The 18,296-nt window shown below is 42.1% G+C and overlaps 1 protein-coding gene and 1 long non-coding RNA gene across 2 annotated transcripts in view; both read left to right on the top strand.

Annotated features, from left to right (window-relative positions):
- The window catches only part of LOC137640140 (endoplasmic reticulum transmembrane helix translocase), a 141,701-nt gene extending 136,483 nt beyond the window's left edge, over positions 1-5,218 (top strand). Inside the window, exons 23-24 of the mRNA XM_068372632.1 lie at positions 3,403-3,546; positions 3,744-5,218. Coding sequence (XP_068228733.1) covers positions 3,403-3,546; positions 3,744-3,869 — 270 coding nt within the window. The 3' untranslated portion in view covers positions 3,870-5,218. The remainder of the gene's footprint in view (positions 1-3,402; positions 3,547-3,743) is intronic.
- A 6,526-nt stretch (positions 5,219-11,744) lies between these two features.
- Positions 11,745-17,782, top strand: LOC137640139 (uncharacterized). Its single transcript, XR_011044306.1, has 2 exons — positions 11,745-15,569; positions 15,893-17,782. It is a non-coding gene; the product is annotated as an uncharacterized lncRNA (long non-coding RNA).
- Positions 17,783-18,296: the final 514 nt, after the last annotated feature.

The raw sequence follows: 18,296 nt of genomic DNA on the forward strand, positions 1-18,296 counted from the left end.
TTTGAGATCAAGAGAACCATTCTTTTAAAGTTTATTGGACAGAGACAATCACACAGAATCTCATATGGTGATGGTCTGATCCAATGAACCTGAACTAAGGTTCTTTTTTTTTTCCAGTCCCCATGGTCTGATCCAATGAACCTGAACTAAGGTTCTTTTTTTTTCCAGTCCCCATTCCTGGATGCTTAAGATTCCAGTTGGGGAGCTTTGATAGGTGACCAGTTTGTGCTGGAGACATAGATGATGCAGGAATCCCGAGAATCCATCAATGGAGGGAGCTCCGGGCAATCCAGCTAGCCCTCTCTCACCTCGACCTCCAGTGTTCATCAAGAGTGGTCGTTGTATTCATTGATAACCTGCCAGCTAGTCTAGTCCTTATTTTAGGAAGGAAAGAGGGATGAGGTCACAGACATGGTTAAGGCGAATGTGAAAAGTAGACACGAGTCGAAGTCACCTGATCCTGAACTTAGAATGGTCTATCCACCACCTATTGGTGGACAACTTTGTTAATCTATGGACATTTATAGTAGATATGTTTGCCACAGTGATTAACCACAGACTTCAGGCAACGTTCAGTCCCCACACCGATCTGGTGTCAGTGGGGCAGATGTGATGGTTCAAGCCACACCAGAGGACTTCAAGGGGGTATGCTCTCCCTCTGATTCCTGTAATAAGCATACTGCACAAACTGAGGAAGTCCAAAGGATGCAGTTATACTCTGGTCATACCCTTTTGATCTCAAAGACTGGTTCATAGACCTCCTGGAATTGTCAGACACTCCAAGAAGGTTAATTTCATCTTAAACCACAAGCTCTTCAGCTGACTGCATGGAGACAATCTGCAGATTCGAAAGGGCTTGGGGAGTCTCCAGGTAGGTGGCCCAACGTTTCCTTCACTCAAAAGTTTTCCACTTATATAAACTACTAGTACAAGTGAAGGTATTCAGGAAGTGGCGCAAGTTCTTGAAACACCATCTCAGACCTGACAATTTGCCAATATCGCAGATATCTCGAACATGGCAATTGCCAAAATTGCAGATTTCCTTTTCTTTCTTTGTAAAAGAAAATGTTTGTGTGTTCCAAGCATTAAAGTGTACAATACTATGTTATCTTCAGTCTTAAAATGTACTTTCAGGAGATGTATGAGAACTCGATCATTACACATTTCATTAGGTCTTTGATGACCATGTCATTACAGATCGCATTGAAGTCTTGAGACTTGGATGTGGTCCTTAAGGCTTTAACTAGAGAGACCTATAAACCACAACCATCAGCAGATCGTTAAACCATATCTAAAAAGGCCCTTTTCTTAGTTGCCTTAGCAACCGCAAAGAGGACGACTCGGAGGGAAAGGATTTTTATTTAGCTACTTACCAGAATTTCTAGAAAAAGCAGTCATTCAACAATGCTAATCCTTGGGAATTCATTCTGATGTCTCTTTCAAAGACAGTGGGTAGAGATGACGAAGAGAGACTTCTGTACCTGGTAAGAGCTCTTCATTACTACCTGGATAGGACGAAGACAATCCAGCTACGTCGTAGATTGCTCTTCATCTCGCCTAAATGCCCAAATAAAGCCTTTCAAAAAATGTAATGGTCTATCTTAGTCAGGGCCTTTGGCAGTCGTCTGGGGGCATTACTCACCTCATCAACTTAACGGAGAGCATCAGTAGTCTATTTTTGGTTTTTCAACAGTTCACTTAAAAGATGTAGAATAAGTAAAGAGTAATGTTAGTTCCTTAGGTCCCATTTTTGTGGCAGGCAGAGTCATTGCTTAACCACTGTGATTGCTGTTCCCTCTTCTCTACGCTGAACTTTGTTGATGATACAGAACTATGACGTCATACCTTCAACATGCGCTGACAATCGTATACAGAACTATGACGTCATACCTTCAACATGCGCTGACAATCGAACCGTCTTAACAGAAGTGACACCTTCAAGGGCAGAGATCGTTCAGTTCAAGTCCTCACGCATCAACAATGGAATCCCTTCAATGCAAGTGACACCTAGAAGACACTAGATTTTTGAATGCAGGGTGCCATGTATCCCTCAATCGAACCCCTTCAACGGAAGTGACACCAAGGAGGGCATAGATTGAGTAAAGGAACTCTCACAACATTGTAAGGTTCCACATGACCACACAGTTGGGAGAAGACCACTGTATCTGTCGTGTCATCAACAGATTGACCATAGAGGATGCCTAGATGGTAACTCTGTTAAGGACGTAGCTTTGACATGGCAATGAACTGACGATCATGTGGCACACATCATCAGAAGTCAAATAAGGAAAGCTACAATTCAGGCAACCTTCCTAGCTTCATACTCATCATTTCCCCCTATCCTACTAAATGTCAGGAAACAAAATATATTGACTGTGCAGTTGAGTATTATGGTATGACAAATATAATTTTTAATTTAAAATTAGTTCTCTAATACTCACCTGCACAATCAACATCAAATGCCCTCCCACCTGCCCCTCTTTCAATTAATAGATCAGTATCACGTCTTTACACCTGTAGAAGATCAGAAGTGGCATTTCCTGGTGGTGAGACAGTCTACAACCCTTTTGGTTTGCAGGAACGATACCATAGGAGTCTTGATCACTTTTGGTCGTCATCTTACATTGCTCTTGATTTAAAAATTGAGCTTGCAGATCACTCAGCAGGAAAGATGACAACCTAAACAAACACAGTGGCTGGATAACTAGTAAATAACATGCAAAGACAATTATTAGAAACAAGTTGCTGCAGCAAGATCTATAGGCAAATGTTGACTGTGGAGGCAAGTATCAAAATTACATTTCTGTCTTCGGTCCCAGATTGACATCAAGCCAGTCTGTTTCCACTTGCATATTTTTAACAAAACCTCAATTGCACACTTTATAATGAAACAAACATTAAAAAGATGCATCAAGGATTGGTCACAAACCTCAATTGCGCATTTTATACTAAAAAGATGCATCAAGGATTTGTCACCTCCTGTAGTTTTTATTGAAATAATAAAATTTACTTTCAGATTTTAACAATGTTTGGGAAATTATCTTTAAAGAATTATCCAATTAACTTTGATTATAGATAACTTAAATCCTAAATAGCTATGTGAATGTTTATTCCTAGTACAGTACCTAAATAGCTATGTGAATGTTTATTCCTAGTACAGTACAGTACTTTATACTATTCCCAAGTACAGTTAAGTGTTCTGCTAAAAAAAAACTTTTTGCCGAGGTTGTATTTGGGTTTCATTTGATACTGTTCGATAGTAGTGTGAAGTTTTTTTTTTTTTTTTTATATATTACAGTACTTAATTTTACCATTTAACACATTGCCATAGAATCAAAATTGAAGTTGTATTGGTTTGAGGTAAATAATAGAATAATACTAGAAGAATTTTGTTTTATACAGGGTCATCCATTCATGGAAAGTCTGACAGAGAACAAAGCACTTCTCTACAGTCTGTTGTGTTCTGGTGGTGTTGTAATGGCACTTGCATTAGGCATAATTCCAGAGTTTGCCCAGCAGTTCGAGATAGTTGACTTTCCCCCAGAGGTAAGATCTGTTGTATATTCAAGTCAAGCACTTGTTATATTAGCTTTGTAATGACCTTTTACTGTACAGTATTATAATAGTTATTTGTAGCATTAGAATAACCTTAAGGAGTAGAATCTAGTTTATTTGATGTGCAGACAAGTATGCATATATGCATGTTTCAAGTTTTTTTATTCCAAGATCTTTTTCTTCCTCAGTATCGAACCATCCTTGTGAAGGTGTTGGTAGCAGACTTTGCGCTATCAATGTTTGCAGATAGAATCTGCTTATTTCTTTTTGGTGAAGGAAAATTACCAGCTGAACTCAAAAGAAATGTACCTTAAGGGGAATATAGGGTAAATATTTGGACGGTTATTCTCAAATTATACCTCATAAATCTGAATACATGTTTTAATGAACTGCAACTGAACATATGACTATTATATTTTTAGTAGACGTCAAGTTCATACATGTATTCTGCAAGTGAGAGTCTAGTGTAATTCAGTCATTTATTTTGATATTCAGTTTATCAATGCTGTATTGTAATCAGTGATACAATAAAATTCACACCAAACTATAAACTAAAGTGTGATGAATTATGATGCCTTGTTCTTTAGCAAATTTTTACAGGAAGTAGAATTTTCCATTAACACTCATTAACTTAGATATACAAAAGATTTACCTCCTTTTTTAAAGGTTCAAATGGGGGAGCTATATATTCCTTGTGGTTGGTGTTAAGCACATTTATTGATAATCAAGAGTCCATCAGATAAGTGTATGGCTAGTAAATTATTTGGGATGGCTTTATAAATTATACTGTTATTGGAGAAGAAACTTTTTTTCATTATGGAGTGAGATTTGTAAAATATACTGTATTTATGTATTATAGAGTCTTCATTATTTTGATATTTTTGGGAGGGATAAAACTTTAAACAAAATAAAAAACTTTTGTGTTAACCCAAAAAGCAAGTGTTGGAAATGAGGCAAGGTGGATTATTAAAAAAAACATATATAATTCTGTTGCTTTTAAAGTTGATATACAATAAATAAGAACTCAATCCACACCAAATGGAATTTTTTGAAATTATCCTCTGCTGTTAATATTTACAGATGAAAATAAGGAGTAATCATCATAGGACAATTCACATTGAAAGGGATATTATTGGAAATTTGGCAATTTTTTTTTCCATAAAAAATAATTTTTGGAATTGCTCAGAAAGGGACTTTTGAACGTGTCGTATACACCTACAGTCTCCCAGTTTGAGTTATTGAATACAGTGAGCACGGAGATGATGATGAATCGATGATTGCTCAATGTTATCATAGCGAATTTTTATATTAAAGTTAGTAAAATCTGCCAAAAATATGTGATAATTCCAGTAGGTTTTACTTATCCATTAGGAGATGACTTGTGACACCAAGGTTTGGTTGGTTGGATTGTACTATAAATCAGTTAGTGTCATCTTTACAAGGTTATTTATAAATTTATATATGTGAGTTTTTATGTATATTCTTTGGAGGCTTTATTTATGAAGGCATTTAATTTAAATATGATAGATCCAAGGCAATTTTTGGTGCTATTGGAAGGAGTCACAGTGGGGGACTTGAATTAGGTTTCATAAATGAATAATCTTTATTGTTCTGTTATTTTATACAACTTATTCACTAATATTTCATAAATGAATAATCATTATTGTTCTGTTATTTGATACAACTTATTCAATAAGATTTTAAAGTATTCCTTTAGATATTTTGTGTACAGTTATCCATTGCAAAGTTTACAGTTTGCACTACTGCTTAAGAAATCTCATTCTGTAATTGGATTTTTCATTCAAAGGTTCTTGTCCTTTCGTTGCAAGTATTCAGTGACTTCCATTACTGTTTTCATGTAATTTATGCCCTTAATAGGCATGATGTTCTGTTTTGTTGCATCAAATTTTTTGGTGTCAAATTAGCTAATTTTTGCAAAGCAGAATTAATTTCTTGAGTTTGTTGCATAAATATCTTTTCTATTACTACAATAGGATTTTATACTAGTGAGTTTCAACACTCCCATTTTGACAAAAAACATAACCCTAGAATGTACAGGTCTACAGACATCATGAGATGATAATACCAATCCTTAAAAACTTTCCAAGGCATGTAAGTTTTTATTTAAAGAATTCCATCATATGTATATTTGTTAATTTCCATTTGCCATTATGGAAAAATATCAATTTTGCTTCAAGTTAATGCTATAGAAACAAGGACGTTTGCTAATGAGGATAGCACGTGAGAAGGAAAATAGTAAAGATGAATGAAATTTGGACAAGGAGTGATGGAAAGGAAAAAAATTTGTTCCAACACTGAGTACTTACCTCGAACTACTTTGTTAGGAGTATCTGGGATCTCCTCCCAACCGACCAGAATTTTGTGTAGTTTACCCTACTCCTGTTTTCTATGCGGAGTAACCTCTGGCGGAGTGATACGCGCCACGAGGCGACCCGAGGTCAGAGAGCATGCTTGCTCAGGTCTAGAGCTCCAGTAAGTTTTCTGGTCGCGTCGTGATAACACCTCGACGCGCTCTCCTTACCCAGTGCGACCCTTTGTGTCCCACGTGGTCCTCTTGTGTTCATACCTTATCCTACCTTTCCCTCTGTGTTCCTGTGTCGTTTTGGTGCTTTATTGGTTCGTTATGGAGCATCCCCGCCGTTGCCCCGGGCCTATGGCCGGTAAATCTTGTGGGGCCTTTCTTTTCAAGCCGGAAGTCGACCCCCACTCTTTGTGTTCGTCGTGTAGGGGCAGTGTGTGTTCCCTACAGCCATGTGTCCGGAGTGTGAATCCTGGAACGAAATTCAGTTGGTGCACTACGGCACCAAAAAGAAGAAGGCTACCAAGAGATCGCCTTAGAAATCAAGCATTGCCTCGCCTCTTGCTTCGCCTGCTGCCTCTTCGGAGAGGGCTTCTCTGCCGCCTTCCCCTACCCAGAGTAGGGGACGAGGTAAGTCCGTTGCGGGGAAGCGGCCCATTGCTCTTCCCCAGGAGTCTGTGATGTCTGTTGATGGGGATGTTGTGTCAGCTCAGGCAAGTGGGGGGCCTGAAGGAGGGACGGGAGTGTGTTCGGGAGACAAAGTCCTGGTGCCAGTAGGGCCCGTCTCTACCGACGATCCTATGTGGGGAAGCGAAGCCCGCTACAGCCTCTTCTTGGGTCTGCGTTTCAGGTACGTCAGTGGCCAGGGGAGACGCCGAGAAAGAAGGTTCACCGAGTTTGGACCCCTTCGCGTGGGCGCCGCCAAGGACGCCCTTCAGGTCGCCCATAGGCTGGAAGAGGAGTTTGACACCTGGTTTGTCCGCAGGAAAGTGCCTCGCTCTCCCCCAGTGCCGTCGGCAATGCTCCCGCCCGTCTTTCTTCAACCTTCTTTGCCAGCGGGCCGGCACGAAGATCTACCAGCAAATCGGGACGCCTCGGACGATTCAGCACGTTCCTTCCAGTCGTCGGTCTCCTCTTTTGGGTCATACTCTTTCTCCTCAGAGGACGAAGGTCCGAGGGACTTGAGGACGAGACGAGAGAGGTCCCGTTCCCGATCACGCCATGCCAGGAGACGTTCCAGATCCCTCAGGAGAAAGCACAGGAGGAACCACGCGTCAAAAGGCGAATGGGTTTGAGTCACCATCTCCCGCAGCCACCTCCTAGGAGCTTCAGCAGCCTCGAATACCTCTGGTTGGCTCCCTAGAGCTCATTCGCCATCCTCCAGCAGACCCAATCATCGACGGAGGTCATCGCACCAGGTCTCGGTCGACAGGCATAAGCCCGCGAAGGTTCAGACTTCATCCGCCCAGCGGAGAGTCGCCCCTTCGGACTGGAAGCCTCGTCCCGGCCTCCGGTTCTTCGATGGCCTGCCCTGAACGAAGGAACCAACCAGCCAGCACGGGGAAGCCCGCAGCTCCATGGATCTCCGCAGGAGCTCCATCCATTCAGCGGAGGCAGCCGCTGGCTCGACCCAGCAGCATGGCATCCATACCCGGTACCACAACAGCTCCATTCAAGCTTCGTGGTCAACCGCTGGTATACCAGGGTACTCACACCCCACGGATTCCCCAGGAAGGGGTAGACCCATGACGGCTACCTCCGTCCCAGCAACCCCCGTCCAAGCATCAGAGGTGGCCGCTGACACACCCATGACGGCTACCTCCGTCCTGGCGGCTCCATCCGTGATGGAGCCAGACGATGGAGCCAGCCGCGCCATCGTCCCGGCCAGCACCATCCAAGCATCGGAGGCGGCCGCTGACATAGCAGGGTACTTAACACTCCACGGATTTCCCCAGGAGGGGGTAGACCCATGACGGCTACCCCCGTCCCGACGGCTCCATTCATGACGGAGGCAAAGTGGCTTTCCCCCCTAGCGGGTTGAACAGGGCTCTTGCCGCTCCAGTCCCTGCCTCTGTGGCTGCTGGAGATTTCCCCGCATCTTTCCCCAGTGTCTTCGGCTCCGTACGCCCGTCGGATGTAGACGTTGGCACAAGTAATCTTTACCTTGCCTTGCCCGGCAAGTCACCGGCTCCATCTGTCCAGCGGAGGCAGCGGCACAGATTAGACGAGCCTAAACCGTCATCAGGGCAGGATTGGCTTTCAGGTTTGGGGAGGATGGTGGATAACCCCAGCCAACGGAAACCATCCTTGGCCCTAGCGCGGGACGTGGCACTAGGTATGGAACTCGTCGATAAATACGTTGAGGGGACATTAGAACTCCCAAAGAGCTCAAGGGTCCTGCAGGCTTCTGCCGCGTCTGAGGACCCAGAAGAAATTCCATGTTCCAGACGGGCTTCATGCAGGTCGCCGCTAGTTGGAAGAAGCCTTTGCAACGTTAAACCAGGGCAGTGCAGATGATAGATCCCTCACTGCAGCAGTGGTTTTCTCTCAAGCAGTGGTCTCCATGATGGAGGACACCTCGTGAGACATAGTCAATGTGACCTCCTGGCTGGACTAGTGGGCGTGCACCCTGGAAGGGTTCCAGCTATCTCTCAACCTGTCAGTACCAGGGAATCAGGCCCTTCTACAAGAACTCATTCGCTCGGAACGGAAGGCGATGAAGTGCCTTACCTTCCAGTCCCTGGCCCAGTCGGCAAACTGGGTGTTAAGGAGGAGGGACAAGGTCCTTTCAGGATCTCCCGTAAACTTCCCGAACGGGAAACAAAGTTTCGGAGGAATGCGCCGGTGTGAGGTGAGACAGTGTTCCCCCTGCAGGGTGTAGTGGAAACTATGGAGAGAGTGGGCAAAATTAAGGACTCGGGAGCCCAGGCTGTCAGTGGCAAGACGTCCTCCCCATAGGAGACCATCAGCGGACGTGGCCAACCCACCTACGTGCAGCATCCCCGCAGTCCCCCGCAGGAGCGGTGCCCCAGCCCAGTCCTCCTTTAGGCAAAATACGCCGGCTCAAGGAGTGCTAGCAACCTTGAGGGAAGGGGATTTCCTGATGTCCCTGGATCATCAAGGACGACCTTTTCAGGTCCCCGTGCATCCCTCCAGCAGGAAGTTTCCTCAGGGCAAAGTGGGGATTCCGTTCTCTGCAGTTCAGGACTCTCTGCTTCGGACTGTCAACGGCTCCTCAGGTGTTCACGAGGGTGGTCACTGTAGTATCAGCCTGGGCCCACAAGCAGGGCATCAGGCTGATCCAGTACCTAGACGACTGGTTGCTGCTTTCAGCCTCAGAGACACTCTTAAAGGAGCAAGGAGCGAAGCTATTGCAGTTCTGCAGGGAACTAGGGATCACCATGAACTTGGGAAAGTCCAAGTTAGACCCCACCACCAGGATAACGTACCTAGGGATCGTCCTGGACTCCCAATTGGGAGGGCATTCCCCTCTCAAGAGAGGCTGAGCAACCTGGATCAAGTTATTCGACCATTCCTGACAGGTGCGCTAATGAGAGCCAAGGACTGGCAGAGGCTCGTGGGAGAAGTTGGTTCCTCAGGGGAGGCTCAAGCTGAGGCCAGTCCAATATAAACTGAAGGACCTTTGGCCACCAGGAGCCCCGGGCTCCAGGAACATGTTCCACTGGTGATCCGACAGGGCGAACACCCTTGAGGGGTTACCATTCGCGTCCGTTCCTCCAGAGGTGTTGCTCTTCACAGACGTATCAAAGGAGGGGTTGGTAGCCCATCTGCTCGGGGAAACAGCAGAGAGGAAGTGGTCCCCGGAGGAGAAGACCCTTCACATAAACATACTCGAGCTACTAGCAGGCCAAAGAGCCCTCGCAAGGTTCGCCCATCGTCTCCGTGGAAATATGATAGCATTCGGGTGCGACAACGCCACCGTGGTGGCATACATAAAGAAGCAAGGAGGTGAGATCAAGGGGTTTGTGCAACCTCACGTCTCAAATACTGGAATGGGCCAAAAAGGAACACATCAGCCTCACAGCCAGGTTCATTCCGGGAAAAGGAATGTTCTAGCCGACAGCCTCGGCAGTACAGGGCAAGTAGTGGGGTCGGAGTGGTCCCTACACCCACAGATAGCCCAGAAGGTCCTCCAGAGGTGGAGCTCACTGGTGATAGACCTTTTTGCCACGGGGCTCAACGAACAGTTCCCCCGTGTTCTGTTCCCCGGTGCCAGACCCAGCAGCAGAGTTCGAAGACGACTCCCAACGCTCGTGGGACGGATTCGACGTATAGGCCTTTCCTCCCTTTGGGATTCTCAGGCAGGTTCTCAACAGGATTAGGCAGCCAAGAGATACAAGGTTGCTTTCGGTAGTGCCTTGGTGGCCGGAGAGAGAGTGGTTCGCGGACCTACAAGACCTGGCTATCCTTCTTCCGTGGCCTCTGCCGGTAAGAGATCGGCCACACCAGCCCCACTTCCAAAGGGTTTCATGAAAACCCCCAGTGCCTTCAGCTACACGCGTGGAGGTGATTGGGCGTCTACTAAGGAAGGAAGGATACTCGAAGAGGACAGCCTTGAGGATGTCCGGTTATCTTAGGAAATCCTCGGTCAGGGTTTACCAGGCCGAGTGGGCCACATTTGTGAAGTGGTATGCAGTTCAGAACCTGAGGCCCATGGATGCATAGGTCCACAGGATTGCAAGGAGCTCACCCCCAAGACGGTCGTCCTGTTAGCCTTGCGTCAGCAAAAAGAGTAAGTGAGATTCATGGCCTGTCTTACGAGGTCTCACACTCGAAGCGGTGGCGAGAAGCTACTTTAAGGTTCTTGCCTACCTTCGTAGCTAAGACTCAGAACCCAGCTGTTTGGGACCCTAGCTTTGAAGGGTTCTCAGTGCCAGCAATCCCGTGTTCAGACACCTGAGGGACTTGCTACTGTGCCCAGCCAGAGCAGTACGTAAGTACCTAGAGAGAACGGCCAGACTTCGCCCCGAGACCAAGAGTCTGTTCGTCTCCTCATGACTAGTGAAGAGGCCGGTCTCTAAGAATACGATCTCCTTCTGGCTGCGGCAGGTAATCATGAGAGCCTATGACAGTTCGGGGGAAAATCTCTTCCGGGAAAGCCTACAGTAGACCCCATGACATTAGGGACCTGAGTACTCAGTTGGCCTTCGAGAGGAACATGGCAGTGGACCGGATCCTGAGAGCAGGCACGTGGTCAAGGCAGTCCACCTTTACGGCTCACTACCTAAAGGAAGGTTCGAGAAATACTTGGACGGGTTCTCTCTTGGTCCTGTCATTTCTGTGCTCCAAAAGTTTTAAGGTGTAGCTCCGGGGTACATGACCCTTGAGTCCTTCACCTTCCATGGGATACACCGTCAGTGAATGAAAACGTCTCCGAGGATTTTTACAGAGGTGAGGTACTTAGCCACTAAGATAATTTTTTGCGTAGTTTTTCCCTAATTTCTCGTTTCTATTTTTGGGTCAGCAGAACCTAGCCTCCTTTCTAGGATTCTTTTTTCCCTTCGTAATCGGTCTCTAGGTCCGGAAGGCCACTCCCACCTCCTAAAGTATAAGCCTCCTAAGAAAGTAGTTTGAGGTAAGTACTCCGTGTTGGAACAAATCACAAATTTTAAGTAATTTGTATTTTTCCTAACAGTACTTACTTCAAACTACTTTCGGGTTATGGCCCGCCCATCCTGCCCCGAGTGCCTTACAGGACTTCATAGAAACCTATCTGCCAAAACTTACTGGAGCTCGAGACCTGAGCAAGCATGCTCTCTGACTCCGGGTCGCCTCGTGGCGCGTATCACTCCGCCAGAGGTTACCCCGCATAGAAAACGGGACTAGGGTAAACTACACAAAATTTTGGTCGGTTGGGAGGAGATACCAGATACTCCTAAGAAAGTAGTTCGAGGTAAGTACTGTTAGGAAAAATACAAATTACTTAAAATTTGTGATATTTGACTTACATTAGTAAACAAAAAGTCTTGAATATTTTATATCCTTCGCATTCAGTAGCATTACCATTTGTCCTAATTTTACTTCTATGAACCTCCCCTGATATTCATATTGCTTCTCCAGAAGCTCAGTTTATCAAAATTTACCCCTAAAATTTTTTTTACGTACAAATTTTATTTCCTTTCAATAGATGCATTTCTTGTAAATAATGAGACACATACATATACCAAGGCACTTCCCCCATTTTGGGGGGTAGCCGACATCAAACATGAAACAAAAAAGGGGACCTCTCCTCTCTACGTTTCTCCCAGCCTGACAAGGGACTCAACCGAGTTCAGCTGGTACTGCTAGGGTGCCACAGCCCACCCTCCCCCTGTTATCCACCACATGAAGCTTCATAATGCTGAATCCCCTACTGCTGCTACCTCCGCGGTCATCCAAGGCACCGTTGGAAGCAGCAGGGCCTATCAGAACTGCGTCACAATTGCTAGCCATTCATTCCTATTTCTAGCATGCTCTCTTGCCTCTCTCACATCTATCCTCCTATCACCCAGAGCTTTCTTCACTCCATCCATCCACCCAAACCTTGGCCTTCCTCTTGTACTTTTCCCATCAACTCTTGCATTCATCACCTTCTTTAGCAGACAGCCATTTTCTATTCTCTCAACATGGCCAAACCACCTCAGCACATTCATATCCACTCTAGCTGCTAACTCATTTCTTACAACCATTCTCACCCTCACTACTTTGTTTCTAACTCTATCTACTCGAGATACACCAGCCATACTCCTTAGACACTTCATCTCAAACACATTCAATTTCTGTCTCTCCATCACTTTCATTCCCCACAACTCCGATCCACACATAACAGTTGGTACAATCACTTTCTCATACAGAATTCTCTTTACATTCATGCCCAACCCTCTATCTTTTACTACTCCCTCAAATGCCCCCAACACTTTGCATCCTTCATTCACTCTGACGTACATCGGCTTCCACTCCACCATTTGCTGCAACAACAGACCCAAAGTACTTAAACAGATCCACCTCCTCAAGTAACTCTCCATTCAACATGATATTCAACCTCACACCACCTTCCCTTCTCGTACATCTCATAACCTTACTCTTACCCACATTAACTCTCAACTTTCTTCTCTTACACCCTTCCAAATTCTGTCATTAATCGGCCAAGCTTCTCTTCCGCGTCTGCAACCAGTGCTGTATCATCCGCAAACAATGAGACATACTAGCAGGTAAATGGCTGGAAGAGAAGTGCCAGGGTCTTATTTTTTCCCGACACATTGGTTCAACTTCAACATACACCCCTTCGAGATTTTGATAAGTGGTAGTAAGTGGTTCTAGAGCACAATTCAGTATAGGTTCTGTAGGTACAAAGTACCTCCCAGGTTTGAGAGCCTCTCATAGAGCCACAAATCCTTGATTTACTTTTGACCCTTTGCTGCATAACTCTCACACTCTTACATTTCTAGACACAGAAACTTAGATTTTGCGAGGCAAAAGATCATGATGATAGCCTGGATTCTTATCCCTAGGTGCCGAAATGGTATTTGTGATATTTTATCATTACTCTCGATGAAAAATGTTTTCATTTTGAATTATTCTGTTGAAGATTCACTAAATCTGTTCAATTGCATCATGTTTGAATGGCTGTGTGCGTCGTTCGCTTGCAAGCTCGGCAACTAGCTCATATCATATTTTCTCTTATGGGATTAATGTAGGGACTAGTACTTCGCTTGCTTAAACAAGCTTCTCGTGCACTTCAACTCCCGTACGTCGTAAGTAGACAATCAAAAAAGCTTAGTTAGGTCTTTAAAAAAATTATTAAAAAGATGTTACCTGTAATTAAAATTAGTCCAAGATATTTATATAATAATATTCAAATAGCTTAGAATTAATATCCAAACAGGTTATTTAAGGTATATACTGTAGTCCGTTTTGGTTAGATCTACAACTTTATTCCAAATTTAAAGTAAGGCTGGTAATTAAAGTTCCCTTTGGTATTTAAATTAACCTTCTATCCCACAACAGATCATTGCCATTCTAGTAATGGATTACGTGTACAACCTGTTTCCTGCCCTTGAAGCCCATCAGAAAGGACATTACAGTACTACCTCATTTTAAGAGTAATTCATTAAGGGAGCAAGCCTGTAACTTAAAATTTTGTATTCTTATACAATTTTTCCCACATAGGAATTAAAGGAAATTCGCTCAATGTATTCTTTAAGTCCATAAATATATAGATGAGGTAGGGGTTACTGCTTGGAAGGAGAATTTCTTGTAAAATATTGGGCGTTCTCTCTCTTGAATAATGTTTACTATCACTAGATGAATCCCTTAATTTATGCTTTATGGACACTTGCAGGTCTCTTTTTTTATCACACATATTCAATTTTGTTCAGTCACTAAATGAATCCCTCAATTTATGCATTATGGACACTTGGTTGTCATTTTTTTTTTCTTATCACAATTATTCAATTTTGACAAGGAACTTATCTACAGACGACTGTTTTTGGCTTTTATTTAAAAGATACAAGGTTAGAAAGTTTAAACTTATAATAATGGTTAATTCAAGTTGCCAAAACCTAAATGAAGTTAGGTCCAGATAATTAGTTTTAGATATTTATTATCCCTTAATAATACTAGACCAGGAATCACAGTTGGTAGGGTAGACCGTGGCAGTGTTTTCAGATATTCGTTGTCACTAGATCACATCTCTGTACCAGATAAGGGAGGGGCTGTTAAATTTGACAAATTTGCAGACCAATAGTCTCAAAGAGTTTCCAAGGCTGTATCAGTCTTTGTCTGTTTTACAATTCAAAAAGAGAATAGGTTTAATGTTGGAACAGTCTTTTGAGGCGCAATCTTTATTTTCTTCCCCTTTATGGGGGCCTGATGTAATGTAATTGATACAAGTACTTGCCTAGTTGGATACTGGAAATCAAGCCTGCCTTTTGCTCCACATTTGTTAACAATCACTGTGCTATTGCGCATAAGAATTGTTTTTGGGTGATCTTGATACACATTATCGTCGTTTCGTCCCAGCAACATTTTTTACTTGAGAAACCGTGTGAGGAATGCATAGGCCTCACAGTCTCTCTCTGTTAAGTATGCTTTATGATCAAATTAAAGTTCTTAGCGTAAATGAAAAGTTAAGCTAAGCAGAGTCAAGTTCTTCCAAACAAATGGCCACTACTACATCTGTCAGCATCTAGAATTTGGAAAAGGTGGGGTCGCCCAAAATTTAGTTTGCAATATAACTGAACAAAGGAGGTGTTTTTTTCTGTTATGGATCCCTTAGCATAGAAGGTAGATGCTCTTTTACATATTGGACAAATATTGATCTTCACACATTCCTATCATTTGCACAACTGACGCATACCCACTTGTAACATGTGTCTGGGAACTTGGTCCCTAGTCGGGCACCCATCTAGTGCCTCAGCAATGGGGGCGGGCACTTCAATGGTTTGGTTATGGATTTCTTGTCTATGATGTCATCAACACCCATGATTGCATCCACCCACAAAATTGGTAACACACACACACATTGCCTACCCTCCATGTTTCACCCCTTGTATGAACAAGACTTTAGGTTCAGGATATTAAGAATAAACGAACATTTCTTAATTTTTGCAGAAATCTCTTTTTGGAAAGTTTTGGTGTCGGCTCAATGGCATACAACGTTGGTGTTCACTAAACATTATCTTGAAAAATCCTGGTTTTATCAAGATTGATGGGCTTTAAGTGGTGGTTTGCAATATGGTCTTTCAACTTTTTTTAGTTCAATAATTTATAATTTTCTTATTCATTACCTTGGAAATATTTCAAATATCTTTAGAAAACCATTCTGGAGTCACATATATCAAAGATAGTTTGTTACCATTTATCTAGACCAGTCGAGACTAGAATTTAAATTAGTTTAAACTGCACTTTAATTCAATAATTCTCCTATCCCTTTCCTTCACTCAGGTCCCACTTCCATCAGAGTGTGGGAGTTGACAATATGAACATCCAGGAAGGTTCATTGAATTCTAATGATAGGATCTGTACAAATACATGCCCACCCTCCTCCCCACTGACTTGTGATGTCAGGAGGATTGGGATTAGTGATATTAGTGCAATTTCAACACTGAAATAACAATGGAGGCCCTGGCGCTTCGCTTCTTCTCTTCAACCGCTAGTGTCTCATTAGCTTACTAGAGGCGTGTCTATTGAAATGAAAGAAAAGGGTAATTTTTTGGAGGTAAATGTCGATAAACAGAATTTCTGGAGAAAAAGCTATGCGAGTATAGAAATAAATTTTATTATTGAAATTCAGTTTTTTGGAAGTAGATTAACAAGATCGCAGCCACACTGAGAGACCTTCCAGAATTACCTTTTTCTTGAATGACAAAAGATATTAAAAGAGATAAATTTAGGAAATTAAATGGCTTATTTAGAAGTGACCAGAGGAAACATATGAATAGCACACAGCAGAAAGCAATGCAGCTAATTTTGTGTATAATTATTTTTTTTTTTTTTAACTATTAATTTGGAGTACGGATTCAATATGTTCTGCATAGGTCAATGATCATGATAATTCATGAAAAAGAGTCGAAAGTACTTTTTCATTTTAAATTTTTTTTTAATGTTACGGCAGGGACAAATTCAGTTTGTGACAATGCATAGTTTGAAAACTTGATAAATGCATTGGATTGTTTTTTTATGAATTTGGGCTGTATCCCAGTGCTGAGACCTGTTAAGTGCATTGGAAATGTTTTAATACTTGTATATATATTATTGAGCAAATGAAGGAAATATTTTGATATTTAAAGAAATTTTACAACAAACTTGAGCATGGCTTGGGACTTGTTACAGACCAATTACTGCCTATGACTTTATTCTTATTCAGGAAGCTGACTATGTTATCAGAATTATATTTCCATTAAAATCTTACTTTTATCCAGGAATCTTGGTACAGATTTCTAAGAATTTTGTTTAAATTACCAGCTTATTCTTATCTTGGAATTGGGCAATATATGTCTTAAGAATTTTATTTTTATTTTAAAATTACTCTAATCCAGAATTCTATTTATCTCCAAGAATGTTATTTACATTTTAATCTTAACAACCTATTGTAAGGAAATCATGTAACAATCCAATTTACTTCGTGTCTGACTGTGCCATCTTCCACTCCAAAATGCACAAGAGTTGGTAAAGCATTTGTATGGCTACCCAGTTCTAACTGTTTAGGGAGTAGAGGAGGTTTTGTACAGTTAAGCAGTTAGATATCTAACAAGTAATAATGAATTACTGTATAATAATAAAAACTATTAACTGAAAACCTCACCACTAAGATATTCAGATACCATTTAGCATTAACAATACTGGATATGATTCACTTTTTGCACTCATTTTTACATCTAATGAATAGCCTTAAAACATTTAGCATTATAGATGAATTTTTATGCCTTCAAAAAACCATGCAACATGAATCTCTGGTCATACCTTTATCCATGTTTTAGAAAAGGATGTGTTGTATACTAAAAGTTAAGCTTTTGTAATGGAACATCGTTTTTTTTTTTAGATGCAAAGCATGATATACAAATTAATTTTCACAAATGCCAGTGCAGTAGCCCCAGTTTTTTTTTTTTTCTGTGTGTTGCATTTTCAACTTTGATATATCAGCTTGTTTGGAAAAGGAACAGTTGGTCATAAAAAGAGTAGATACAGATGTGGCAGGACAAAGATATGTAAGAAAGTCTAGGTAATGGGGGGAAAATGTGATGTATGAAAACATTTACATGATGGGAGTTGAGAGAGATAAAGTACAGGATGAGAACTGAGAGAACTTTCATATCTGACCTTATAAAAGAAAGCTGAAATAAAAGTGTATGATGACGAGTACAACTTTAGATTTTGGGATACTAATAGAGCAAAAGTTTTTTTTTTTTTTTAATAAACAATACATTAGTCTGGCATCACACCATCATCACAATCACCCTTCACATTAGGGGCATAGTGTAAAGTAATTTCTCATTACTGTATTCTATTTTGTGCTCTTTCTGCAACAAACCTCTATCTGTTCAAGTTATTGGACATGTCCGTTTTTCATGATTTACCAAGACTTTCTTGGTTGTTCTCCAGCTACACTGCTTCTATATTTTCCATACTCATTTCCTAAATAATTGCTCCTCATCCCTTTTCATTACATCCAAATAATATCATTCATCGATATCCAAATCTATTTTTGAGCTTGGACATTAAATCTTTCCATAATTTCCAGTATGAATAGTGCAGCCTCTTGTATTAGCATCAAGAATCATTAATGTCAGATTTCATTATGGAAAATAAAATGTCATTACAACCTTGACCATTTCTATATATTATGCTTAATTTCTTGAAAAAATATTTTGTGGTTAATTTATAGCGATCTATTTCAAGTAATGAAGACAGTGGTGACTTC

The sequence above is a fragment of the Palaemon carinicauda genome, chromosome 4, assembly GCF_036898095.1.
Source record: "Palaemon carinicauda isolate YSFRI2023 chromosome 4, ASM3689809v2, whole genome shotgun sequence".
Classification (NCBI taxonomy): Eukaryota; Metazoa; Arthropoda; class Malacostraca; order Decapoda; family Palaemonidae; genus Palaemon; species Palaemon carinicauda.